Source organism: Sus scrofa, chromosome 13 (assembly GCF_000003025.6).
Source record: "Sus scrofa isolate TJ Tabasco breed Duroc chromosome 13, Sscrofa11.1, whole genome shotgun sequence".
Taxonomy (NCBI): Eukaryota; Metazoa; Chordata; class Mammalia; order Artiodactyla; family Suidae; genus Sus; species Sus scrofa.
This window is the reverse complement of record NC_010455.5, coordinates 194,749,680-194,777,628: the sequence shown is the minus strand read 5'-3', so window position 1 is coordinate 194,777,628 and position 27,949 is coordinate 194,749,680. Positions and strand designations below refer to the sequence as shown.

General features: G+C 43.0%; 1 protein-coding gene across 8 annotated transcripts in view; it reads left to right on the top strand.

The window, feature by feature from the left end:
- The window catches only part of TIAM1 (T-cell lymphoma invasion and metastasis 1), a 461,256-nt gene extending 458,122 nt beyond the window's left edge, over nucleotides 1-3,134 (top strand). For all 8 annotated transcript variants that reach the window (XM_021070904.1, XM_021070903.1, XM_021070906.1 and 5 more), the window contains one exon: nucleotides 631-3,134. In XM_021070904.1, the coding sequence (XP_020926563.1) occupies nucleotides 631-1,100 (470 nt within the window). In that variant the 3' untranslated portion in view covers nucleotides 1,101-3,134. The remainder of the gene's footprint in view (nucleotides 1-630) is intronic.

The following is a 27,949-nucleotide window of genomic DNA, read 5'->3' as shown; positions in this document are numbered from 1 at the left end:
ACCCTCTCTTTTCTGCAGGCTCTCCAGAAATGATGCTGTGCCCTTAATGTAACTGCAGATCCTCAGCAAGGGTTCCATTCTGTTTCCTAGAAAGCAATAGAACTCGACCAGTGTTTTTCCCTCCTTAACATATCATGGTGATTTCTACAAAGACAGTAAACCTCTAGAAGCATCCCCCATCCTCCCGAAGGACCTATTCCAGTTAAATGACTCAAGGACAGCCCAGAAGCTCCTCAGAGCACTGTGCCCTGGGCCGTGATCAGAATTAAGGGCCATGGTTAATTAACCCCAAGATCACTGGTTGCCCTGCCACACCAAGAATCTGCATTGACTGTCTCCCGGGTGTACAGGGTAAAGAAAGTGATTATTTCAGAGGGAGTTGAATCCCCCTTTTCTCGTAACCTGCAGCCCTTCCCTCTCCTCAGCAGCTGTAACATCCTCTAAGTCCAGACCTCTGTGCCGGGTAAAGACCCCCAGAGATTGGTGCCATCCGGCTTCAAGTCCCAGATGACATCCAGGCACTAAATGCATATCGTTTAGTCTTTATTTTTCTTTGCTTTGCTTTCTGGATTTTCATCTCACGTAAAGCATGTGGGGTTTTATTTTTTATATTTTTGTGTGTGTGTGCAGTGTCCGCCCCAAGCAAGTCTCTTGGGAGGAGGAGGCGGCGCCTGGCCCGAAACAGGTTTACCATTGATTCTGACGCCATCTCCGCCAGCAGCCCGGAGAAGGAGTCCCAGCAGCCCCCCGGTGGCGGGGACACTGACCGCTGGGTAGAGGAACAGTTTGATCTTGCTCAGTATGAGGAGCAGGATGACATCAAGGAGACAGACATCCTCAGTGACGATGATGAGTTCTGTGAGTCCGCGAAAGGCGCCGCCGCGGACAGAGACCTGCAGGAGCGGCTTCAGGCTGCCTGCATCAGTCAGCGGGAGAGAGGCCGGAAGCCCCTGGATAGTCACGCGTCCCGCATGACGCAGCTCAAGAAGCAAGCCGCCCTGTCGGGCATCAATGGAGGCCTGGAGAGCACGAGCGAGGAGGTCATTTGGGTTAGGCGCGAAGACTTTGCCCCCTCCCGGAAGCTCAACACTGAGATCTGACGGTGTCTCGCGCCCCGGCTGAAGAGTCTGTGTAGATACGTCTCCCGCCCCGCCCCCACGCCGCGCCCCGCCCCCCCGCGCCCCGCCCCCGCCCCGCCCCTCCGCCCCGCCCCGCCCCTCAAGGCAGGGCACTGGGGAGGATGTTCCTTAAATTTCGCAGTCTTGCACACACGGTTTTGGCAGCTGACTTTGTCCTGAAGCCATGTAGCCACTCAACTTCATCCTTTCTAACCACATCAGAAAATTGTTCAAGAATCCCAACTGAGCGCAAGTCCTTTCTTCTTGTACATTACCAAGGGCTTTTATTTATTCTCAACTAATCAGGGCCTCACGAATTAAAAAAAAAAAAAGTTTTTTTCTATAGCACTGGAAAGCAAATCACCCCAGGAGTTGAAGTACGTCCAACAGATTCGTTGAAAGGATAGCGCACAAAAAAATAATAAAGACTCTCTGAAGTCAGTCCCATCTCCTAGTTGGGAAAACAAAGCAAAGCAACTGTACAGCTTGCACTTGCAGTGTTCTCACTCCTTTCCCTCTTAAATGTCTGAGAATATCTGTGTATTTTAAGAATGTGTGAGGAGAGGGTGGAGTTTTATGTTTTGATGAGCCTTCTTTTTTCTTTTTTTTTTTTTTCTTCCTCTTCTGTTTCGGTCTATGGCTGGTCTGATTCAATGTCCGTGTTTGGAAGCTCTAGTTTTGCAGAGAATTATAAAGATGCCAAACTCCTTGAAAGAGATCCAAATTTATCACTTGGAAAAAAAAAAAAAAAACACTATTTTTTTGTATTATACCTGAGATGCAGGGGCACAAACAGATGAGACTTGTACAGTGTTAGTGTAACTCTGAGTCTAAAAGATGAGGATTTTACCTTTTACAGAGAGAGTGAGGTGTGGTAATTTTTATATTTATATATGAAAGGCCAACAAGATACTTAGGAGAAGTTGTTTTTTTCCCCTGAGAAGCAGATTTTTTTTTTTTTTCAATGTTTGAATCTCTATTTGAGACGGGAGCTTGGTTGGATTAAACATGACACCGGAATGGGCAGTGTGTGTGTCTGTTGCACATGGCGGGGAGGGGAGACTCCTCATGGGGTTGCCATGGTGATCATTGGTTTTTCCCATCAAAGTTGCATCTTCATCCATAGGTTACCTCTCCCTTCCCTGACAGTCCATAACCAACGCCCTTAACAAAACAACCTCTTTGAAAACACGTCTTGGGTTTAACACTTTCTCCATGCCAACAGAACAGGGTAAACATGCGAAAAATCTAATGTTCTAAACAGATTTCCAAATAGGAAGAACAAAAACAAGTTAAAGCACTTTCAATTTTTTTTTAAAAAAAAAAGGTTTATAGCTTTGTTGTTTTATTTTTCCCATTTCACAAATATCCACTTCCTAAGAAAGGTTTCAATAATATGAACACTTTCTTTTTGGGGAAAATATCTATTTGGTGTTTGACACATCAGTAGGTACTTTAAAGACCTGAATTTTATAGTAGCTTTAGGAATTATATTTTATAAAAATCAGTTATGACTTTATATTTCCAGACAATAGAGAGGTCAGAACATGATGCTCTTATGCCCCTGCTTGCTTTTCCTGCTTTCTCATCCTGTATCCCTCCCCTTGCGGGTTTCCAGGGCTTTGAGCTTGATCTTTCGAGAGTTTTATTCTATTAAATTTTTGCTATATCTTCTGATTTTCCTAAAAAGCTTTAGAATGGTTTCTATTCCCTTTGTATCACTGCATTGTTCCATATCATCTCCAGTTTGCTTGTGTCTGGATGGAAAAACGGAAGCAGAGGCTTCCACTAGTCACATTGACCAGTCCCAGTGCAACGGGTTTGTCTGAAAATGCTGGAAAGTCTGGTGCTTGGAGAGGGTGCCATTGTCTCTTGTACATAAGGTCATGACGTGTCTATGTCAAAAGTTCTTATATATTTCTTTTATAAGCTGAAAGAAGGTCTATTTTTATGTTTTTAGGTCTATGAATGGAACGTTGTAAATGCCTGTCAAACAATAAAAAATACTGAAAAGTGTCTGTTTGGTGCTGTGCCTTTCTGGGTGGGAGGATGGCTGTGAACTATTGGCAGGATAGGGGATGGGGGAGAAAATTCCTGAGAATTCTCCCCTGCACCCTGAATAATTATTACGATCAACAAAGGGAAATTGGACTTGGTAGAGCTTGACTTTTTAGTTTATTTTTTTATTGAGGTATAATTGAAGTGTGATATTATGTTTTGGGTATAGAGCATAAGATTTGATATCTGTATATGTTACAAAATGATCAAGACAATAAGTCTAGTTAATTTCTGTCACCATACACAGTTATAAAAGATTTCTTGGAGTTCCTACTGTGGCTCAGCGGAAATGAATCCACTAGTATCCATGAGGATGCGGGTTTGATCCCTGGCCTCGCTTATTGGTTTGCTCAGCTGTAGCTCCAATTCCACCCCTAGCCTGGGAATTTCCGTATGCCATCTGTGCAGCCCTAAAAAAAAGGCAAAAAAAATTTCTTTCACAGTTCCTGTTGTGGCTCAGGAGGTTAAGAACCTGACGTGTGTTGGGAGGACTGGATTCAATCCCCAGCCTTGCTGAGCGGGTCAAGGATCCAGGGTTGCAGAAAGCTGCAACATAAGTCCAAGATGTGGCTCTGATCCCGTGTTACTGTGGCTGTGGCATAAGCCTCAGCTGCAGCTCCGATTCAACCCCTGCCTGGGAACTTCCATATGTCACAGGTGCCCCTGTAAAAAAGAAAAAAAAAAAATTCATGCAACAGAGTATTATCTAAAGTCACCATGTCACCATGCTGTACATTGCATCCCCATGACTTAACGTGTTCTGAAACTGGAAATCTGTACCTTTCAGTGTCCTTCACCTGTTCTCCGCCCCCCTCCCCCACTGCCAGGCAACCACCCATCTGTTTTCTATATCCATGAGCTTGATTTATTTTTTTGTTTTTTAGATTCCACACAAGTGAGATAATAGCGGTACTTGTGCTGTCTATAAAGTTTGAACTTTTAATCACAACAAAAAGACATTACGGTTTCTCGGCATTCTGGTCCACTGATTTGAAGCATAGGCAATAGCGCAAATATGAATCTTTCTCATACTGAGCACTCTTTTCCTGTCTGCTGCCCCCTCCTGGTGGGAGCAGGCTGAAGGGTGCCAGGGGGAGAATTGGGGTGAAGTGCAGACCTTAGACTGGCCTGGGGCGTGAGCTCTTAAACCCAAGGTCTGCCTCCACATTTTGTCCCTGGGGGTGTCTTGCTGCCTGGGTCTTCTACAGGCTCACAGCAAAGATAAATGAGGTCTTGGACTGCCTGACCCTTTTTTTTAAAAAAGGTCCCAGATCTTAATTCTACCCAGTCCCTTAAGAATTTTCCTCTGTCAGAGTTCCCATCATGGTGCAGTGGAAACGATTCCAACTAGTATCCATGAGGATGCGGGTTCCATCCCTGGCCTTGCTCCAGTGGGTCGGGGATCTGGCATCGCCGTGAGCTGTGGCGTAGGTTGCAGGCACAGCTCAGATCCTGCGTTCCCGTGGCTGTGGCATAGGCTGGCAGCTGTAGCTGATTTGGACCCCTAGCCTGGGAACCTCCATATGCCGAGGGTGCGGCCCTAAAAAGCAAAAAAAAAAAAACCCAAATGTTCCTCCATCAATGTTTACGTGCTGTCACCCACATCTGTCCTCCAGGTGAAAAGGTTTTCTCTTCCTGCTTTCCCTAAACCGGAAGAGCTCCTCTCTGCAGCCACAGGTGAGCACCGCCATTGAACTTCACTCCCCGGTGTGGCTCCTGGACCACCAGCATCAGATCCTAAGAGCTTGTTAGGAACCTACACAGACCTACTAAACCAGAACCTGCGTTTTAACAAGACCCCCAGGTGATTCATATGCACGTCCCACTTTGACAAGTATTGGTTTGATGGTCTCCAAACGTTTTGATGTTGAACAGTGATTTGGAGACCACACCTTTTAAAGTATATTCAGGCTCTGCTGTACCGATATGTACATTTTCAGATAGAAAAAGAGGTCTTTCTGTACCCACTGTATTTCTTTGGGGAGATGACCAAAGCCAGCTTGACACTTGATGAAATTATTCCAACACTTTGCACTTGGTGTAAGTGCAATGGAGGCAGTTTGGGGTGCTCCCTGTCTGGTCTCTGAATCTGTCAGTGTGGAGAAGTTGGGTGCTCAAATTTAGGATTACAGAAATTACCAGGTCTTTTTACCTGACCTTTGTTTTTTGGGCTCTCATCCCACCAGACTGGCAGAAAATGCCCTCAGTTTACCCTTCTCTTCCTGCTTGTGAAGATTTGGGGATAGGGCGTTCCCATTGTGGCTCATCAGTAATGAATATCAACTAGTATCCATGAGGATGCGGGTTCGATCCCTGACCTCCCTCAGTGGGTTAGGGATCCAGCATTGCCATGAGCTATGGTGTAGGTCGCAGACGCAGCTCAGATCTGGTGTTGCCATTGCTGTGGCATAGGCTGGCGGCTGCAGCTCTGATGCAGCCCCTACCTGAGAACTTCCATATGCCTCATGTGCAGCCCTAAAAAAAACAAAAAAAAAAAAAAAAACAGCTTGGGGGTAATAAGGGTCAGTTTCCTTCCTCCAGTCTTGGAGTCCATTTATACGCAGAGGTGGCTATAGCCATGAGCATTGTCCTTGTCAAAGACAGTGTCCTTGTCAATGTCCATAGTCTCTGTCCAGTTTGCTGGTGGGCTCACCAGTGTTTCCTTTTGCCCAACTCAGGTTTCCCATCTCTGCAATCAGTCCCTGGCATTCTGTGACCTCCCTGGAATACTGCCAGGATGCCTTGCACAATCTTGCACCTTCCATCCCTTAGTCCTTTCTCTTCTGCCTGCATCGCAGGCAGTGGATATGCCTTTCTTTTTCTTTTTTTCTCTTTTTTTTTCGTCTTTTTAGGGCTGCACCTGCTGTATATGGAAGTTCCCAGGCTAGGGGTTGAATTGGAGCTATAGCTGCTGGCCTGTGTCACAGCCACAGCAAAGCAAGATCTGAGCCGTGTCTGCAAGCTAGGGGTCGAATTGGAGCTATAGCTGCTGGCCTGTGTCACAGCCACAGCAATGCAAGATCTGAGCCGTGTCTGCAATCAACATCACAGTTCATGGCAATGCTGGATCCTTAACTGCTGAGCCATACCGGAACTCTCATATGCCTTCTGGGCATGGGTGGGTGTGGGTTGGGGGTGAGGGAGCCGTATAGACTAGCCCTATTTTTTTCCCCAGACGTTTTGTTGATCCTCAAATTTTACCCAAGTCTTACAGGCAATTTCTGCTTTTCATCTTGCTACAAACCTATCGTGGAGTAGAGAGTCCCTGTGACAGTCCCTTCTTAGGAGAGAGGTAAGTATAGGGCAGGTCAGGAAGAGGAAGAACTGAAAATGCAGAGAGAAAAATAAACACATAATCTAAATATTCATCCGCTTATAAAATGTGGGAGATCAAAATTTCAGTGTCACATTCTCCCCAGGCTTCTCTAAAAGTTGTCAGTGTTTGAAGAAAGAACAAGGAATATTTAAAACCCAATACATGATGTGTAGAGTCCTGTAAACCTCGCATGAGTATGGATGCTGTTGGTAAGTTATGGGCGTCGGCTGACTAAGCAGAGGTAGAAACCCTCCCCAGGCAAAACCCTGAATCACTTTGCTTACATCTCTCCACCATCATAACCTTCTCCCCCAATACCAACGGAAAGTCATACATATATATCTTATCTATATATGTAAATTATATATATATATATAATTTTTTTTTCTTTTTAGGGCTACACCTGTGGCATATGGAAGTTCCCAGGCTCGGGGTCGAATTGGAGCTATAGCTGCTGGCCTATGCCACAGCAACAGCAATATAGTATCTGAGCCACGTCTTCGACCTACACCACAGCTCACAGCAACACCAGATCCCCAAGCCACCAAGCGAGGCCAGGGATGGAACCCAAATCCTCATGGATCCTAGTCAGATTTGTTTTCACTGCACCACAATGGGAATTCTTATAAAGTCTTTTTTTTTTTTTTTTTTCCATTTTTTAGGGCTGCACCTGCAACATATGGAAGTTCCCAGGCTAAGGGTCAAGTCAGAGCTGTAGCCGCTGGCCTATACCACAGCCATAGCAATGCAAGATCCGAGCTGTGTCTGTGACCTACACCACAGCGCATGGCAACGCCGGATCCTTAACCCACTGAGCGCGGCCAGGGATTGAACCTGTGTCCTCATGGTTACTACTCAGATTCATTTTTTTGGAGCCACGATGGGAACTCCCAAAGATCTTACTTATTAATGATCACTCACCTATAACAGTTTATTCCATCCTTTCTATAGTAGGAAGCTCCTTGTAGCCTGCACCAGTTCATTATCCTGTTGCAATAAGGCAAGGTCTACCATCACCCATGTCCACCACATCGTCATGTACTCAAGTGTAAAGCTATGGACAGACAAGTCCTCGTGTCCCTGCCTTTAACAGCAGACTCTGACTATGGGCTGGTGGTTTCTGACTGGCAGGCAGTAGGTCCTCTGCTATTGTCTTATGACTTGGGATTATTGTCCACATGCTCACATAGCATTATCTGTATAAGCAATTCTCTCTGGTAAGGAAGGCACATTACATTTTTCAAAACCTAAATCCAGGGTCCTTAATATTTAAAAATCATCTTTTCCATATTGTTTCAATATGTCCCACACCCAGGTCAAACCATAGATTTTTAGCCGTGGGACCCTAATGGAGTTGCTTTCATCTTTCTAAGACCCGCTCCATTCTCTGGCTTTAGACTTAATCCTTTTTTCCGAGACTCATGGGTCTTCCAGGGCTGTTCCCAAGAGTTCCTTTGTTTCTGATTTCCAAGGCTTGATCTTAAACGAATGTCCTATATGCTCTCGGTTGGTGTTTCCTGCCTGGTGTCATTGCCTTGAGCTTTAGACATTAATGATTAATATTACACCTTCATTTTCAATCAAGATATTAACATTTTGGCTTGTGTCCCTCTCTTCTTGAGCATGTACATGTGTGCAAACACACACACACTAAGTGGGTTCATACGATTTTATTAACCTGATTTTTAGCCTTTATGATACAAATTGTGGACATTTTCCTATGACATGATAAATAGGTCTATGTCACTCTAAGTCATAACTACATAGGAACCCGGCTTAATGTATGGACTATGATTTACTATAATTAATATTGCCAATTCCCTGCTGTTGGACAGTTAGAATTCTAGTTTTTATCATTATAAAAAAGTACGGTGAACATAGATGTTGCATACATTTTGTGCTGAGGTCCATCCAATTACTTCCTTTGAGTACAGTCATAGAAAAAGTTTTGGGTGCATTTATATGCATTTTAATGATTTTGGTGCACATTTTTTAATTGTAGGATGGCACACTCCTGTTTGGCTTCCGGCGAGTGGTCAAGATTCTCTTTCCCTCTCTAGTGCCTTTACTTTGTCACAGAAATGCCTGTGGCTTTGCCATGGGAAACTGGGTTTTTTCACTGAGCTTGTAATTAGATTCTTGGGCTGGATACGCTGGGTGAGTCTTCTGCTCCATCCTCTTTCCTCCCATCCACACTCAGTTTTACTGGAACTTTGGGCCATCCTTGATAGATCTGGGCTATTTATGGTGATGCACGTTGAACGTCAAAGCATTCTCCCTTCCGGAAATTCCCATTGTGGTGCAGCGGAAATGAATCCACTAGTATCCATGAGGATGCAGGTTCAATCCCTGGCCTCACTCAGTGGGTTAAGGATCCCTCGTTGCTGTAAACCGTGGTATATGTTGCAGACAGGGCTTGGATTCCCAGATTTCTGTGGCTGTGGCATAGCTCTGATTGGACCCCTAGCCTGGGAACTGCCACATGACACGGGTGCAGCCCTAAAAGGCATTCTCCCTTTCAAAACTCCTGGGACTTTAAATATCTTCACCCACACCTGCTGCTTCTTGTTTCGCCTCCAGATTTAAATGAAAGTTGAGCTTTTGCAGTAGTGATAAAATCAACTTAATATCACAGACATGTTTGGGCAATCCATTTCTCTCTCCAGCATCTATGCATGAAGGAAATGACTTTTTGGAAAAAAAAAAAAAAAGAGTTCATAGTTTTTGTTTTTAAGGTTTAAATGAGACAATAATAGAAAAAGAGATGCCACAGGACTGAGTTATGGTTCAGGTGGACCATAATCTAACAAGTTGTTTTAAAAAATCTTATAGGTCTAGCATCTGACTCCAAGAGTAGTATGACTTAGTTTAGGGAATGAATAGAAAATCAAGGTGGCTGTATGGGTGGTTGGATGAAATGTCTGTTCACTTACAACAAATCGTGATGTCTTCTTAAAAACTATCACGGGAAAAGAAAACTATTGTAGAACAGGGAAAGAGACATTCTCTGGTGGATTTTCTTTTTTCTTCTTGCCGCATCTTTGGCTTGCAGAGAATCCCAGGCCAGGGATTGAACGTGTACCAGTGCAGTAACCAGAGCCACTGTAGTGACAGTGCCAATCCCTAAACTGCTGAGCCACAGAGGAGCTCCCGGTGGATTTTCAATACACCATTCAAGCCTCCCGGAGTTTCTTGCCATGAAAGAGAGAAAGATGAATCAGATGCAATGGAGCAATGATTTCCTTGAATCAAAATGTGACTTTCTAGGGGGTATAAGGGAGCAAAAGTGTTTAAAGGGAAGCCACACCTAAATATTCTCTCCTAAAATTCATCCATTTAGGAACATGCTTGTGATGGACATGTAACTTCTCTCCCTCTCCTCTCACAGTCATATTTCTGCTGCTTTATGAAAGAAAGAGACTATTTATTTTGCCCACATCATACTGGGGGGACCTTTGGGATGTGAAACAAATAGCCACAGAAAAATCGATGTTGAGAAAGTAAGTGACTGCTGACCAAGACACCAGTCCTTTTGCAAATCAGGTGGTTTCAAATTTGCTTTGAGTCAGTTTGAAGGAGGACTTAAGTTGTCAGGTGATACATCACTAAAAATAATTACCAATGATATCTCTGATTGTTGGTATATAATTCAAGAGGTCAAGAAATTGAGTGCCACCATAATAGAACTCCTTTCACTTCCCTACAAGGTTTCTCTGCGTTTCTATCTATAAAAACAAAAAGTAAGGGAGTTCCTATTGTGGCGCAACAGAAACAAATCCGACTAGGAACCGTAAGGTTGTGGGTTTGATCCCTGGCCTCACTCAGTGGGTTAAGGATCCGGCATTGCTGTGAGCTGTGGTGTAGGTCGCAGACATGACTCAGATCTCGTGTTGCTGTGGCTGTGGTGTAGGTCGGCAGCTGTAGCTCTGATTGGACCCCTAGCCTGGGAACTTCCATATGCCCAAAGTGGGGCCCTAAAAAGACCCCTCCCCCCAAAAAAAGAGAAAAGAGTAAAAGTAGAAATAAAGTAATACCAAATTTTGTCTATATTCTGCTAAAAGTAAGATCCATTCATGGATATAAGAACTAGCTGAGAAACAAACAAAAACACACACAAAACACTTCAAACCCTTCTGTGCCATGAAAAGGTCATTTTTAGTGAAAAAAAAATTTTTTTTGTCGCACCCAAGGCATGTGGAAGTTCCCCGGCCAGGGATCAAACATGTGCCACGGCTGCAACCTATGCCACAGCTGTGGCAACATCAGATCCTTAACCTGCTGCACCACAAGGGAACTTATTTTGCCTTTGACATTTAATGATTTTTAATCTGAACCTATTTTCATATTGATCAATTACATAGCAATAATAATTATAATCATAACTCAATCCAAAAGTGATTTTTAATAGTTGGAGTGTTATGGTCATGGAAAGTGCTAAAACTTTTAGCAAATAAACATATAGATGTTGCTGTTGTAAAGTAGTATGTTAGGGTGATAGAGGATTCAAAACTCAAGTTCAAAGGGAAAAAAATGATATGAAATTTTTCAGTTTTTAAATATGTCTTTTAAACGGACAGTGGGCATAAATTGCTAGGGTATTTAGTTGGGTTTTTTTTTTTTTTTTTCCTTTTCTGGGGCTGCTCCCGAAGCATATGGAGGTTCCCAGGCTAGGGGTCGAATTGGAGCTCTGCGTTTCTATCTATAAAAATGCCAGAGCCGTAGCAACATGGGATCCGAGCCACTTCTGCAACCTACACCACAGCTCACGGCAATGCTGGATCCTTAATCCACTGAGCAAGGCCAGGGATCGAACCCGCAACCTCATGGTTCCTTGTCAGATTCGTTAACCCCTAAGCCACGACGGGAACTCCTAGGGTATTTAGATTATGCTAGATACATTAATAGTGACATAATAGTTTTATGTTAAAACATCACATTTCACAACACATGAGTATATCAGTTGCTATGTAACAAATCTCCCCAAAGCTTAGTGGCTTCATACAACAAATATTTCTTTCTTTCTTTTTCTTTGTCTTTTTGCCTTTTCTAGGGCTGCTCCCACGGCATATGGAGGTTCCCAGGCTAGGGGTCTAATCGGAGCTGCCAGCCTATGCCAGAGCCACAGCAATGTGGGATCCGAGCCGAGTCTGTGACCTACGCCATACCTCATGGCAACGCAAGATCCTTAACCCACTGAGCAAGGCCAGGGATCGAACCCACCATCTCATGGTTCCTAGTCAGATTTGCTAACCACTGAGCCACGATGGGAACCCCTACAACAAATATTTGTGATGTTCATGATTCTATGGGTCAGCGAGCAGTTCTCAGTTGGTCAGACTCTGAGGTCAGCTGGTGGCTCAGGTCAGCTTGGGCCGGACGGTCCACTCACGTCCTGTAGCCTCATTCATGTCGGTCACTTGGAAGCTTGCTTGTTCCCAGATGGGGAGGTTTTCTCTGTTCCGTGTGGTCTCTCTTCCACCAGTAGCCAGCAAAGGCTTCTTTACATGATGTCTCAGTCAGCTCGGGCTGCTGTAACAAAGATCACAGACAGGGTGGCTTAAACAACAGACATTCAATTCTCATAGTTTCAGAAGCTGGAAATCCACGATCCATTTCCCAGAAGACTGAGTTCCTGATAACAGCCCACGTCTTGGCTTGTAGAGAGCTGCCTTCTCTCCTTTCCTCCATGGCTGTGTGTGGAGTCAGATCTATCTCTCTTCTATTAAGGGCACTAATCCCCTCATAAGTGCCTCACCCTCATGCACTAATCTAAACCTCATCACCTCTCAAAGGCCCTACCTCCCAAGAGCGTCACATTGGGTGTTAAGACGTCAACATATGAATTTTGGGGAGGATACAAACTTTCAGCCAGTAACACATGGTATCTCAGGGTTCCACAGCTCTTGGGGGCCAAGCCCCAAATCACAGACCATTTTCAAGTCTTTTTCAGACTCAAGTGTGCTTACATCCCATTGGCTGAAGCAAGGCGTGTCATCAACCCAGAGGCAGGTTGGGAAGGAACTGCCCAAGAGCATGGATCCAGGGAGGTTTGACTCATTAGAGACAATTACTGCAATAATCTACTATAGCCAGAAATGACATCCTTGGAAATGATTTACATTAATAATGGAAAACATTTAGATGTCAATGAGAGAGGGTACGTGGTTTTTAAAATTTTGGGCGGGGGGAGCTTCTGAGAAAAAAAATGAAAATGATTGCCTGAGAAGTTGGGATGCTCGACTTTGCAGCCACATGGATGGAAAGTGATGGGCTTCGGCCTGGGATGCCTGTGTGCTGGACCCTGACACTTTTGTCTACCAGCTGCGTGGTCCTGGGCAGAGACCCTGATGATGTGGGTCTCCTCTAAAGTGGGTTAACAATTCTTGCTTCATCATGTGGCTTAATTCACGGTCACTCCCTGCTTCCCCCCACCCCCGCTTCCCCAGCCCAGGACCGCAGACAGCAGGGCCTCAGCCTCATGGACATCTCAATTTGTCAATGAGATGAGGACATGGTGCCTAGTTTGCTTCTGAACCTTCAAGTGAAAAAGTGATCTTTATACAGAAGCAGCTGGAAAATGCTTTATTCTTATTAGGGTTTTGTATTCACTTGCAAATTATTCATCACCCCATTAAATATACAAAAATAAAGCTAGACTTAACAGTGAGATGGGTGCTTAGATAAGAAGGTTTTTTTTTTTCTTTTTTTTTTTTTTAGGGCTGCACCCGAGGCCTGTGGAAGTTCCTGGGCTAGGGGTTGAATCAGAGCTGCAGCTGCAGGCCTACACCACAGCCACGGCAATGCCGGATCCTTAACCCACTGAGCGAGGCCAGGGAATTGAACCTGCATCCTCACGGATTCTAGTCCAGTTTGTTGCCACTGAGCCACAATGGGAACTCCTGATAGGAAAGTTTTTACATACAGAAATTTTAAAAAGTGAAAAATCTACCTTTTAAGTGCATTTAACTTAAAGCTACCTTTAAGCGTATGTTTTTGATTTTTAAACTAAACATAAACAGAATCAATAAACATTGATCAGAAGAACAATTTGTAGGTGTGTCCTATGATGTCACTAATCACATCACTCAGTAATTCATATCTGGATGGCTGAGTCTGATGCACCCTGATTTTAAAAATTAAAGAAGAACGAAAACCCATTGCACAATCTGTCTTAGCTAAGTTGGGAAAAATTTACTAAAAACTTTTTTCCTGCTTGATCATTATATTCCTCAGATAACTCTACACATATAAAGAAATCCAGGACACAAATATGCATAGAATTCGACTAACTAACTGCTTCTCATTTTTTTTTTTCTTCTTTTTCTTACAAAGTCTTAGCCAGGGCACATGTAATTTCTCTTAATTAAAATCACATCATCTTAACGGATGCAAACTATTGCTCTTGGAATGGATTTACAATGAGATCCTGCTGTGTAGCACTGAGAACTATGAACTATGTCCAGATATTAAATGCAGCATGACAATGGGAGAAAAAATTATTTATACATGTATGTGCAACTGGGTCCCCATGCTGTACCATGGGTTAAAAAAAAAAGTGCGTTGGGGGAAATACCAATAAAAAATGAAAAAAAATCACATCGTGCTGTTCCTGTCGTGGCTCAGTGTTTAACGAGCCCGACTAGCATCCATGAGGACGCAGGTTCAACCCTGGTCTTGCTCAGTGGGTTGGGGATCTGGCGTTGCCATGAGCTGTGGTGTAGGTCGCAGAACTGGCTTGGATCCTGAGTTGCTGTGGCTGTGGCATAGGGCGGCCTGGGAACCTCCATATGCCGCAGGTGGGGACATAAGACAAAAAATACAAATAAATAAATAAACAAACACACAAATAAAATAAAATCACATCATTGGCGTTCCCGTTGCGGCTCAGTGGTAACAAACCCGATCAGTATCCATGAAGATGCAAGTTTGATCCCTGGCTTCACTCAGTGGATTGGGAATCACTCCAGCATTGCTGTGAGCTGCAGTGTAGGTTGCAGATGCAGCTCAGATCCCACATTGCTGTGGCTGTGGTGTAAGCCAGCAGCTGCAGCTCCAATTCAAACCCTGGCCTGGGAAGTTCCATTTGCCACAGGTGAGGCCCTAAAAAGAAAAAAGAAAAAAAATCACATAAAAAAAAAATCACATTTGAGAATTCTACTGTAGTTTTACTGATACTTCCCTGTGCCATCATTTTTTTTTTCAAAGACTTTGATCAGTTGATGATTCTTGAAATTATTATTTTTCTAATCGACTATTTAAAAATCGAAATTGACTCATTTTCATCTGCTCATTTTTTTCAATCCCCTAAAAGATTTGGTGTGGTTTTTATTTAAGAAGATCTACACCATCCGGCAGTATCTCTCATCCGGGGATCACCTGGCTGCCACTATTGTGGGGTGGGGCTGGAGGGAGCCCCCTCTCTGCCCTGAATCTTGTTTTCTTCGAGAAAATGTCCCAGCTGTACTGGGGTGGACATCAGGCATAAGAAATCCTGACATGGCAAACATGAAATTCCCTTCCAAAAGTGGGAAGAAAGATGGTGTGTCAGGCTGAAAAAGGCCAAGTCCTTTTTTTTTTTTTTTTTTTTTTGTCTTTTTGTCATTTCTTGGGCCGCTTCCGAGGCATATAGAGGTTCCCAGGCTAAGGGTCAAATCAGAGCCATAGCCACCGGCCTACACCACAGCCGCAGGAATGCGGGATCCGAGCCGTGTCTGCAACCTACACCACAGCTCATGGCAACGCCAGATCCTTAACCCACTGAGCAAAGCCAGGGATCGAACCCACAACCTCATGGTTCCTAGTCGGATTCGTTAACCACTGTGCCATGACGGGAACTCCGTGGGCCCAGTCCTTTGTTAGTTTCCAAAAGAACAAATAGTTCTGCTTTATTAATTAACTGAGGACTAGATGAGAGCCATGGAATTAAGAGTTTCCAAGAAGAGAGGGAAGTTTTTAGTTTCCAATAAATATTTGAAAACTGCGGTGTAGCGGATAGTCAAGGGCACTCCAGAAGCGAATACCTTGGCCATGGATTCTTATGTGTATACCCCGTGTAACACAGCACAGAGGAAGATACAGAACATTTCCTGGCTTCCCTGTATTTCTTCCAGTCAAAACCCACCCCCTTCCTCAGGTCACCACGATTACGACGTCTGTCATTGCTGGAGACTGAATGTTTGTGGTCCCCAACCTCCACCCCACCACCAGCCCCAGCCCCGGTCGTACGTCGAAGCCCAGTACCCAGGGGGATGGTATGAGGAGATGGAGCCTTTGGGAGGTGATTTGGTCACAAGGGTCAAGCCCTAATGCCCTTATAAAGCCACATTTCTCTCCACCATGTGAAGACACAGCAAGCAGGTGGCTATCTGCGAACGGCGAAGGAGACCCTCACCGCATATCAAGGCAGCTGGCACCTTGACCTTGGGCTTCCTGGCCTCCAGAACTGTGAGAAATAAGTGTCTCTTGTTTAAGCTGCCCAGTCTCTGGTCTTTGTTATAGAAGCACTAAGATCAAGTCACCGTTGATTAATTCTGCTTGCTTTATTATTTTATTTTAATTTAATTTAATTTAATTTATTTTATTTTATATTTTACTGGGGTATTGTTGATTTACAATGTTGTATTAGCTTCAGATTTACGGCAAAGTGAGTCAACTGTATGTAAACACATATGCACCCTTTTTTTCCCGTCTAAGTTATTACAGAACGTGGAGCAGACCTCCCCGTGCTGTAAGGTGGGTCCTTCTCAGTCATCTCCCACGTAGAGTAGTGTTTATGTGCCAATCCCATCCTCCCAGTTTATCTGTCTCCCACCACGGTCCCCCCTCCCCGCCTCCGTAACCCTAAGTTTCATTTCAAAATCTGTGAGTTTATTCCTGTTCTGTATATGTTTCTTTATATCATTTTAATTAAATTCCACATGTAAGTTATAGCATATTTGTCTTTGACTTGACTTCACTTAATAGGATAATCTCTAAGTCCATCCATGTTGCTATAAATGACATTATTTTGTTCTTTTTTTTTTTTTTTCCTTTTTAGGAGTGCACCTAAGGCATATGGAAGTTTCCAGGCTAGGGGTTGAATCAGAGCCACAGCTGTGGGCCTACAAGACAGCCACAGAAATGTGGGATTCAAGCCGCCGCTGTGACCTACACCATAGCTCACAGCAATGTTGGATCCTTAACCCACTGAGCAACACCAGGGATGGAACCTGAATCCTTGTGTATACTACTCAGTTTAGTCATTGTGAGCCATAATGGGAACTCCCTATTCTTTTTTATGGCTGAATAATATTCCCTTGTATATGTGTACTACATCTTCTTTATCCATTCCTCTGTTAATAGGCATTTAGGCTGTTTCCATATCTTGGCTGTTGTAAATAGTACATGAACATAGAGGTGCATGCATATTTTTGAAGTATGGTTTTCTCTGGATAACTTTCCAGGATTGGGATTGCTGGATCACATGGTAGTTCTATTTTTAGTTTTTTCAGGAACTTCTATACAGTTCTCCACAGTGATTGTACCAATTTACATTTCCACGAACAGTGTGGGAGCAAGCGTTCCCTTTTCTCCACACCCTCTCCAGCATGTACTGTTTATAGACTTTTTGATGATGGCCGTGATGACTGGTGTGAGATGATAGCACATAATAGGTCTGATTGCTTTTGAACCTCACATAAATGGGATCAGGTAGCAGGGACTCTTTTGCGGCTGGTTTCCTTCACTCATCTGAAATTGGTGGATTCATCTCTGTGTCCCAGTAGTACATTTTGTATGTTCTTTCTTGTTACTGGATTTCACTGTTGGACTAACCTCAAGTTTATGTGTCCAGTGGTCGACGGGTCTTAAAATAGGCTGCCCACGTGAAAGGATGTCACCCACCATCAAGGCTGTAAAGCTGACTCATGGGACCAGACTCTACTGCTTGCCTGAGACAAGGAATTTATGTATTCAACAAATTCATATTGATTTTTTTTTCCCCGCTATTTAGAGCCACACCTGCCACATATAGAGGTTCCCAGGCTAGGGGTCCAATCAGAGTTACAGCTGCTGGCCAACACCACAGCCACAGCAATGCAGGATCTGAGCCGGGTCTGCAAACTACATCATAGCTCATGGCAATGCCAGATCCTTAACCCACTGAGCAACTCCAGGAATCGAACCCTCAACTCATGATTCCTAGTTGGATTCATTTCCACTGCTCCACGAGTGGAACGCCTGCATATTTATTTTTCAACTGAAGTATAGTTGATTTAAAATATTGTGTTGGGGAGGGTATGTGTGTGTGTGTGTGTGATGGAAACAAGATTTGCTCTCTCAGCAATCTTCAAATATACAATACCTTCAATTGAAGACACTGTCCTTTCCCCACTGAATATTATTGACTGCTTTGTTAGAAGTTAATTGACCCTAACCTACTTCTAATTTGTTTCTTTACATGAACATTTACTTTAGAAAACAAATGTTTAGGAGTTCCTGTCGTGTCTCGGCAGAAATGAGTCTGTCTAGCTTCCATGAGGATGCAAGTTCAATCCCTGGCCACGCTCATTGGGTCAAGGATCCAGCATTGCTATGAGCTGTGGTGTAGGTCACAGATGTGGCTCAGATCTGGCGTTGCTGTGGTTCTGGCGTAGGCCAGTGGCTGCAGGTCTGATTCGACCCCCCTTCTGGGAACCTCCATATGCCATGAGTACAAGCCTAAAAAGACCAAAAAAAAAAAAAAAAAGAAAAAAAGGAAACAAATGTTAATTATTATCACCTAAGCAAAGAGGCATGTACAAGTATTATAGGATTTATAGGAACAGCAAATAAATAGATGACAGAGGGGGTGTGGAGAGAGTAGTTAAATAAATGATCCATGCTAAAGAATTTTGCCAACAGTTAAAAAGAATAGAGTAGAGGAGTTCCCTTGTGGTGCAGTGGATATGGTGTTTTCACTGCCGTGGTGAGAGTTTGATACCTGGCCCCGGAAATTCCACATGCTGAGGGCGCAGCCAAAACAAAACAAAAAAGGAATAGAGTAGAGCAACATGTACTGACTTTGGTGTATTTAGAAACATCCAGGTGATTCTAATGTGTTGGTAGCCCACGAGCTACAGGTCTGTATCAATCACAGGCAAGAAACCTAATCCTTTTCACGCTATCTTGTAATGGAACTGAAAATAATTGGATTTAATTGACCTTGGTAATTTGAAAAACGATACATCTAACTAGCATTTATCAAGCACCTAGTTTGTATATGAAATGGGGGACATAATATGGATAAGCAAACTTCCTGCCGCCAGGGGCTCACGCTCTGGCAAAATGAACACATGAAACTGAAATCCCTTGCATTTACTGAAGTACATTCACTTGAGTCATTCTTTTTGTGTGTGTTTATTTTAATTTTTATTATAATTATTATTATTTTTTTTTGCTTTTTTAGGGCTGTACCTGCCGCATGTGGAGGTTCCCAGGCTAGGGGTCTAATCAGAGCTGTGGCAGCCAGCCTATACTATAGCCACAGCAACACAGAATCCGAGCTGCATCTGTGACCTACACCACAGCTCATGGCAGTGCCAGATCCTTAACCCACTGAGCAAGGTCAGGGATCGAACCCGCAACCTCATGATGCTTAGTTGGATTTGTTTCCACTGCGCCATGATGGGAACTCCTTGTGTGTTTATTTTTAAAATTTCTCATGTCTGTAAGTTCAGATTCATGCAATTTATATTAATATAAATTAATAATAAATTTAAATAGAGGGAAACTCAGTTTTCCCATTAACCTATTTCTTACTCTTTAGTCTGAAAAATGACACAAGACCCATGCAGTGGCTCTAGATTGCCCAGATATAAACATTGCTATCATTTAGGGTATTGTCCCCCATTTTTTATTGGATATATAAATCTAATACACAGATACAAATATGCACATATTTAAATTATACCTTATTATACTGTGGTCTGCTTTTTCTCTCACTTATCATGCATCATTAATAATGTCATTAAGCTTCCTTCCAATATATTTTTTAATAGTCATAAAGATTTCTTTTGCCTTTTTTTTTTTTTTTGCCTTTTTTTTTATGGCCACACTTCGGCATATGGAAGTTCCCTGGCTAGGGCTCAAATTGGAGTTACAGCTGCTGGCCTAAGCCACAGCCACAGCAACGCCGGATATGAGCCACAGCTTTGACCTACAGGTCTGCTCAGGGCAACGCTGGATCCTTAACCCACTGAGCAAGGCCAGGGATTGAACCCGCATCCTCAGAGATACTAGTTGGATTCGTTACTGCTGAGCCACAATGGGAACTCCAAGATTTCTTTTAAATGAACCTACCACTAGTGTCCTCAAATATTTGCCAAGAAAATGAGGGTCTCATATTTGAGAATTTTGGATGTTTGGATGGTTTATATTTGTTGGCTAATTATAAATAAAACACTGTGAAGGGATACTCATCTAAAGTAGTTTCATCTTGCATTTGCAGCCTTTTAAAACATTGCAAAGCACCTGGTTATAATATTATTCTGTCTGACCCTCACAAAATCCTGTGAAATGGATTAGGCAGATATCTTCATTGCTATATTAGAAATGAGACAAGGAGGCTCAAAGAAATTGTAACTTGCCCCTTAGCAGATTTTCTGTTTAGCGTTAATGACCAGGATTAGACCTCCACAAAGAGGCACAGACTGGCAAATCCATGCATTTCCAGACATTCATTGATTGGCTATAATAACTGACTGCCAGAGTTACAGGGATCAAGATGCTGTTCCTACTTTTTTGAAAAAGAACAAACGGAATGTTCTAGCCCGTACAAGTCTCCCATGGTATTGCCTTTATGGGTTTATCTTGTTAATGAGGATGATAACAGGACAAAGTCCGCATTAACCAGCACGTTCAAAGCTTTTTGCCAAAGCAGCTTTGAAAGTTTTCTCACGTGTGCACCACTGCCCCCTGCTGGAGATATGCAGGATGGTCTCAAGATTTGCTTTTGAGACTCGACACAGCGAGGATTTGAACTTGTAGTAACCAGGCTGTGCATTTGAGGTAGAGAGAGATGGACAAGGGAGATGGAATCTGTCCCAAGTTCGTCTTGCAGCTGAAGGGAGAGTTGTGGCCTCGGAAGGAGTTTATGTTTATCAGTATATTTTAGAAGCATTTCGGTAATTCTAATGCATCAGTAAAGCCGTGAACTATAGGTCTGTATCAACTACAGGCAAGAAACTTAATCCTTTTCTCCTTATCTGTTTTATATAATTTGATAGAAAATTACTGGATCTAATTTACGTTGAAAATTCATACATCTCTCTCAAACTCTGGCAGTGAAGAGCGGGACAATGCTTTTCACCTTAATAAAGTGATAGAGTATAAGGATCCTAGAAAGGTGAATGCTAGTGCTGTTTATTGCACTTTTTTTTTCTTCTTCAGATCTAAGGCTTTGCCTGAATAAGGAGGATGTGGAAAGATAGCATCCCGATTCTCTTTTAACTTCCACCGTCGCATCCTGGTAGGTCCACTGGCTGGACAAGGGCACTTCCTTTGCAGCCCCACGTGAGGGCGCCTCTGTGGTGCCCCCTGGTGATGGATCAATGAAGTTCCGTGCATTGCTTTCTGGAACCAGAGCTGCCTAGACGAAGAAGGCCTTTGGAGGCCGTCTTCTCTAATCTGTTCTTATTTTACAGATGAGGAACTGGGACCCAAAATGGTGTGGTGAATTTCTCAGGCTCACACATGTGATAACTGGGTTAAGCCGGGTTTAGCTGGCCTGTGGTGTTCATAGATAGGAGTGGGCGACTCTGGCCTTCGCAGGAACAAAGTTTGGGGATGAGAATCAGCTGGTGATGGTGAGTTAGAACAGTACCTGGGGGCCACAGTACCTAGGGGCACACATAGGGCCCCCAGGTGGTAGTTGGTGCTGCTCATTGAACCTGAAAATCTGGAAACTTCTCTGAGTTGCAGACTTACAAGTCCCTCAAGCTCTTCCCCAAACTGAATTCAGTATTTCCACCCTCACTTTATCTTTCTCTGTTATATTTCATCTCAGATGGCATCGCCTTCTATTGGGCTGATCAAGCTGGACAACTAGTCATGTCTCTGTCATCCAATACATTACTGAATCCTCTTGAATCTTGAAAAAAATAACCAAGTTACTTATTTACACTTTCTGTATCAGCTTCATTGTCTGATGAGACTTTCCTTCTAACCAGGGTCCCTTGCTCCATGGCCATCAGTGCCTACACTTTTAAACACCTGTGCCAACCTTGCCACTCATCAGTTCTACTTGTCTTTGCTTGAGCAGTAACAAAGCAACTGTTTTTGCAAATCAAGAAGGCAAAGGAGTTCCCTGGTAGTACAGTGGGTTAAGGATCTGGCATTTTCACTGCTGTGGCTCAAGATGGGGCTGTGGCTCAGGTTTGATCTTGGGTCTGGGAACATCCACATGCTATGTGCTTGGCCAAAAAAAAAAAAAAAAAAAAAAAAAAAGAAAAAAGTGAAAATATAACCTATGGAGTGGGAGAAAATATTTGCAAATCATACCTATGATAAAAGTTTAAAGTCTAGAATATAAGAAACACCTACAACTCAACAACAAAAAGACAAATAACCCAATTAAAAATGGACAAAGGAGTCGAATAGACATGTCTCCAAAAAAGATATACAAGTAGCCAATTAGTGCGTGAAAAGATGCTCAACATCTTTAGTCCTTAGGGAAATGCAAGTCAGACTGATAACAAGTTACTGTTTCACACCTGCTAGGATGGCGATAATCAAAAACAAAATAACAAGTGTTAACAAGGATGTGGATAAATTCGAACCGTTGTATGTTGTAAGAATGTAAAATGGTGCAGATGCTGTGAAAAATACTTTGGCAGATCCTCAAAAAGTTAAGCATAGAATTACCATGACTAAGCAATTCCTCTCCTGGGCATATCCTCCAAATAATTGAAAACAGGGGCTCAAACAGATACCTTGTACACCACTGGTCACTGAGCATCACTTACAACAGCGGAAAGGTATAAACATCTCAAGTGTCCAGCTTGGATCATCAAAATGGATACTCAGCATAGATAATCAAAATCTACATACTAGACTATTACATATGGCTGGAATAGTATTCATTCATAAAAGGAAAAAAAATTTCTTTTTTGTCTTTTGCCATTTCTTGGGCCTCTCCCGCGGCATATGGAGGTTCCTAGGCTAGGGGTCTAATCGGAGCTGTAGCCGCCAGCCTACGCCAGAGCCACAGCAACGCGGGATCTGAGCTGGATCACGGCAACGCCAGATCCTTAACCCACTGAGCAAGGGCAGGGACCGAACCCGCAACGTCATGGTTCCTAGTCGGATTCGTTAACCACTGCGCCACGACGGGAACTCCGGAAAAAATGTTTTGATACATGCTATAACACGGGTGAACATTGAGAACGGAATGCTAATAAGCCATACCCAAAAGGTTAAAAAAGTATGATTTCATTTAAATGAATAATCTGGAATAGGTGAACTCATAAAGAGAGAAAGTAGGGTAAAGTTCACCAGGGTGGAGTGGGGGGGGAGCAGTGAGAGAAATGGGAGTGACGTTTATTAGGTACAGCGTTTTCATCCAGGGTGGTGAAAAATTTTTGGAAATAAATGGTGGTGATGGTTGTACAACACTGGGAATGCTATTAATGCTACTTCAAAGTCATTAAAATGATTTATGTTACCCATACTTTGTCACAATAAATGAAATGTTTATCCTTGGTTTTTTCAAAGAGTAAATGTAAGAACAGAAGAGTTAATAGCAGATGTTGGGCTGTAGAATTTAATTGGCCACAGCTGTATTGTACTTCGTGTGAGCATCTCAGACGGGGAGAAGCCTAACCTTGCCAAGCGTTTCCTACCTGCCTAGACCTTCACAAGCTCTCTTTTTGAGCCTCAGAAAAACCTTGAATAGGTGTTGCTCTGCCCATTTCATAGTTTATGTCCATTTTCTGGCTTGTGGGGTTGATTTTAGTGCACAACAGTGGATTTATTAAATCTTGAATGCGGTTCTTTTTCATCCATCTTTGAAATTTGACTTTGTTGGGAAGTTCTTGAATGTCCTTCATGTGACCAGAAGAGGTCGCTCTTTCACTATGAATATTTTTATACAGTTTCATCTCAAGAATATGGCTCTGATCAAAAATTATCCTTACTCTCCTGCTCTGCCTCTGTCTCTTCTTTCCTCCTTCCTTCCTCCCCAACTTCTTTTTTATTCCCCCCCCATTATTTCAATCAGTCAGCATCAGATGTGACAGCAGGAGAGTGATGTTTCTACTTAAAGCTTTTGCCTGCTGAGTACAATTCTGCCTAATGACAAACTCCTTGAGTAAATGCACCAAACGGCAAAGACATTTAACCTTCCCCTTTACTGGCTTTTAAGGGTGGAAATGGACTTTGATTTTTGTGTTTAGATAAACAGGTGAATTGCCATGTAGCTGAAGTTCTTTGTTCATTTTTCTTACTGTCCTGGCCCCAGAGAGGGCAATGGTGGGAGTTGTTTAAAAAAAAAAAAATCCATTGTCGAGTATGGAAAGCCTGAGATTTTGACATTTGATAGGTAAACCTCATTTTCTGCCCTCGAGACTAGTTTTCCAGAAGTTCTTTTGTTAAACAACTCACAGGAAATTTAAGCTTTGTTGTTTTAAAAAAACTGATCACTAATAAATCATTTTATAATTTTTTTTTTTTTGTCTTTTTAGGGCCCCACCTGTGGCATATGAAAGTTCCGGCTAGGGGTCGAATTGGAGCTGCAGCTGCTGGCCTACACCACAGCCACAGCAACGCCAGATATGAGCCGAGACTTGTCTGAGACAACCCCGGATCCTTAACCCACTGAACGAGACCAGGGATCTGACCCGCATCCTCATGGATACCAGTTGGGTTTGTTATCGCTGAGCCCTTATGGAACTCCCTAATCATTGTAGAAAAAGTATTTGTTTTTAGTTTGTCCATCCAGGTTTCTGTCTTCTTTTCTCATTTCCACCTGGGTTATTCAAGAGCTGCATCTGCTCAAGCCTTCTTGATTTAACAATCAAGATCAAATTTTATCAATTAGAAAAAATTGATGAAATATTTAAGAAAAAGAACTTTGAAGACTAAGGAACAAAGGACACAGCCAGGATGTGTGTGTGTGTGTGTGTGTGTGTGTGGTGGGTGGGTGTGTGTTGCATTGGGGAGGGTGGAAAGGTGTGTTGCAAATACAAATGCCTTCTGTTTCAATTCCTTTTTCCCACACAGGCTGTTTAAACGAGTGAGAGGAGGGCGGTAGGCGCCTGTCCACCAAATGGGTCTCAACTGAATTTTCCTGTTGCTTCTGCGACCTTGAGCTGTCTCTTACTCTGCCCAGGTTTCAGCCATCTCAGTCCCAAAATAACATGTGGAATTACATTACCTGCTACCCTTTTCTTCTTTTTCTTCGATTTTTTTTAACGTTTTATTGAAGTACAGTATTTACCATGTTGTGATAATTTCTGCTGTACCACAAAGTGATTCAGTTATACGTAAACACACATCCATTCTGTTTCAGATTCTTTCCGCATGTAGATCATCAGAGTATTAGGTAGAGTTCCCTGTGCTATACAGCCGGTCCCCATTGGCCAGTCAGCCCATATACATCAGTGTGCATATGCCAGTCCCAACCCCCCAGTCCATCCCTCCCACCCCACCCTTTGGTAAGCATACATTGGCTTAATTTTTCAAATGCCAGTTTTAGGATTCTTTTTTTCTTTTTTTTTTGTCTTTTTGCTATTTCTTTGGGCCGTTCTGGCGGCATATGGAGGTTCCCAGGCTAGGGGTCTAATTGGAGCTGCAGCCGCCAGCCTACGCCAGAGCCACAGCAACGCGGATCCGAGCCGCGTCTGCAACCTACACCACAGCTCAGGGCAACGCGGATCTTACCCACTGAGCAAGGGCAGGGATCGAACCCGCAACCTCATGGTTCCTAGTCGGATTCGTTAACCACTGCGCCATGACAGGAACTCCAAGTTTTAGGATTCTTGCTGTCTTCATCTTTAAGGCACCGTGATCCGACTCTAAGTTACTCTCCCAATTGTATTCGTCAGGTTTGCCCAGAGAAATGGAACCAATAGGAAATGTATATTTATTATAGATTAAAATATTAATATTTAATAATATATTACATGTATATAATTTCTCACACAATTATGGAAGTGAGAAGTCCTCTCATATGCTCTTTTCCTGGAGAATCGAGGAAAGCTGGTGGTATAACGCAGTTCAAGTCTGAAGACTGGAGAACTGGGACCACTGATGTCAAGAGTAGGAGGAGACAGATGTTCGGCTCAAGCAGAAACAATGAATTTGCCCTTCCTTTGCCTTTGGGTTCTATGCAGGCCCTCAGAAGGTTCAACAATGCCCACCTACACTGAAGGGGACCATCTGTTTTGCTCAATCCACCAATTCAAATGCTCATCTCCTCTAGAAATGCAATTGCACCCAGAAATCATGTTTTACCAGCTGTATCTGGATAGCCCTTAGTTCAGTGAGACTGAGACATAAAATTAAGCTTCACACCAAGCAACTGTCTCATATGACAGTTAAGGGAGTTCCTGTCCTAGTATCCACGGGGACAAGGGTTCGACCCCTGGACTCGCACAGTGGGTTAAGGATCTGGTGTTGCCATGAGCTGCAGTGTACATCACAGATGTGGCTCGGACCCTGGGTTGCTGTGGCATATGGAGGTTCCTATTCCACCCCTAGCCTGGGAACTTTCTTGTGCTGCAGGTGTGGCCCTAAAAAGAAAAAGAAAAGAAAAAAAAAAAGACAATTAAGATAGAGACAGTGATCAGTGATTACAATAGTTCCTTCTGTGAGCACATAAAATAATATACATTTATTTAGAACCTTTTATCCTGAAGTGCCCTCTGCATATTTCTTTACAATCTGACTGCAAACTATATGTAGGACTCTCCTACTTGAACTAGGACAGCAACAAAACTAATCAAAATGTAAAAAGGTACAACTTCAAAAAGACAGAGGAAAGAAGGGAATTTTATTTTATTTTTTTAGCTTGTTCCTATATGCTCTTATGCCTGCAGGATTGGAGAATCCATGTGGACCAAATGCCCCAGCACAAAAATGGAATTGAAACTGCTCTAAAGGAGACCAAGGTATGTGAATCACTTCAGGTGAATCAATATACATTTACTCATCTGTGAAACACCCATTAAGGGAGAACATGAAAGAAAAAAAGGACACAATTCTTGCCCTTGACAGCTTACTGATTGACTGTACCATAGTACGATTCAACCGTCCTAACATTTAAACCAACTAAAGAAATGTAATTTCATATACAAGCATTATAATATATAGTTATTTTAGAATATCCATCTAATTATGTTATCTATATATCTTTCCGTGTATCTATTTATGTATTTGTGTATCTATGTATCATGTATCTCTCTATGTGTCTACCTATATATGTAGGTGGGTATGTATGTATGTATGTATCTATCTGCCTGTCTATCACCTATGTATCTATTTATGTATCTATGTACCTATGCTTCTGTGTATCCATCACATATGTCTGTATGTATCTATCAGAAACATTTCGTCATTCTTTCTTCTCTGAATTCCAAAGCATGACAGAGCACCAGGCCAGCAATGCCTAGAATCTACAGTTTCCCCAGGCTTGCAGCCCTGTCAGAAACAAGGACTTTTTGGAGTTCCTGTTGTGGCGCAGTGGAAATGAATCTGACTAGTGTCCATGAGGATGCGGGCTTGATCCCTGGCCTTGCTCAGTGGGTTACGGATCCGGCATTGCTGTGAGCTGCTGTGTAGGCTGGCAGCTGTAGCTCCAATTCAGCCCCTAGCCTGGGAACCTCCATATCCTGCAGGTGCAGCCCTAAAAGAGAGAGAGAGAGAGAGAGAGAGAGAAACAAGGACTTTTGGAGGAAACGATAGGGAGCAAAGTTAGAGGGAGAAGCTATGGGTCCCAGGCTTGTAGTAATTACAATATTTGTATTTATTTTTCTCTTGGTTCTGGAAAACCTTTTGCCAGTTCTCCAAGCCTTTGTTTGGACAGGAATGGGAAAAAAGAAGGTGAACCATTGAATGAGTAAGAGTAGACCTTTGCAGCCCAACGTCCTAGGTTTCAGTGCCAATTCTTCCATTTACGATCTAAGTAGGCAAGCTTTTAAAATTCTTTTTGCCATCATTTTCTCATGGCAAAAAATCAGATAAAAAGAACTCCTGCCTCATGGGGTTGTTGAGGAGAGTGAATTATTTAAATTTATATGTTTGTGTTTGGTGAGTGACAGCTATCGCCAGAATAATTATTATTCTTGTCAACTTCTAACTATGATTTTTAGGAGGTCAACTTCTTTGTTCCTACCTATGACCCATCAACAAATGTTAAGGGGAGTTCCTGTCATGGCTCAGTGATTAATGAACCTGAACCTGACTAGCATCCATGAGGACTCATGTTTGATCCCTGGCCTCGCTC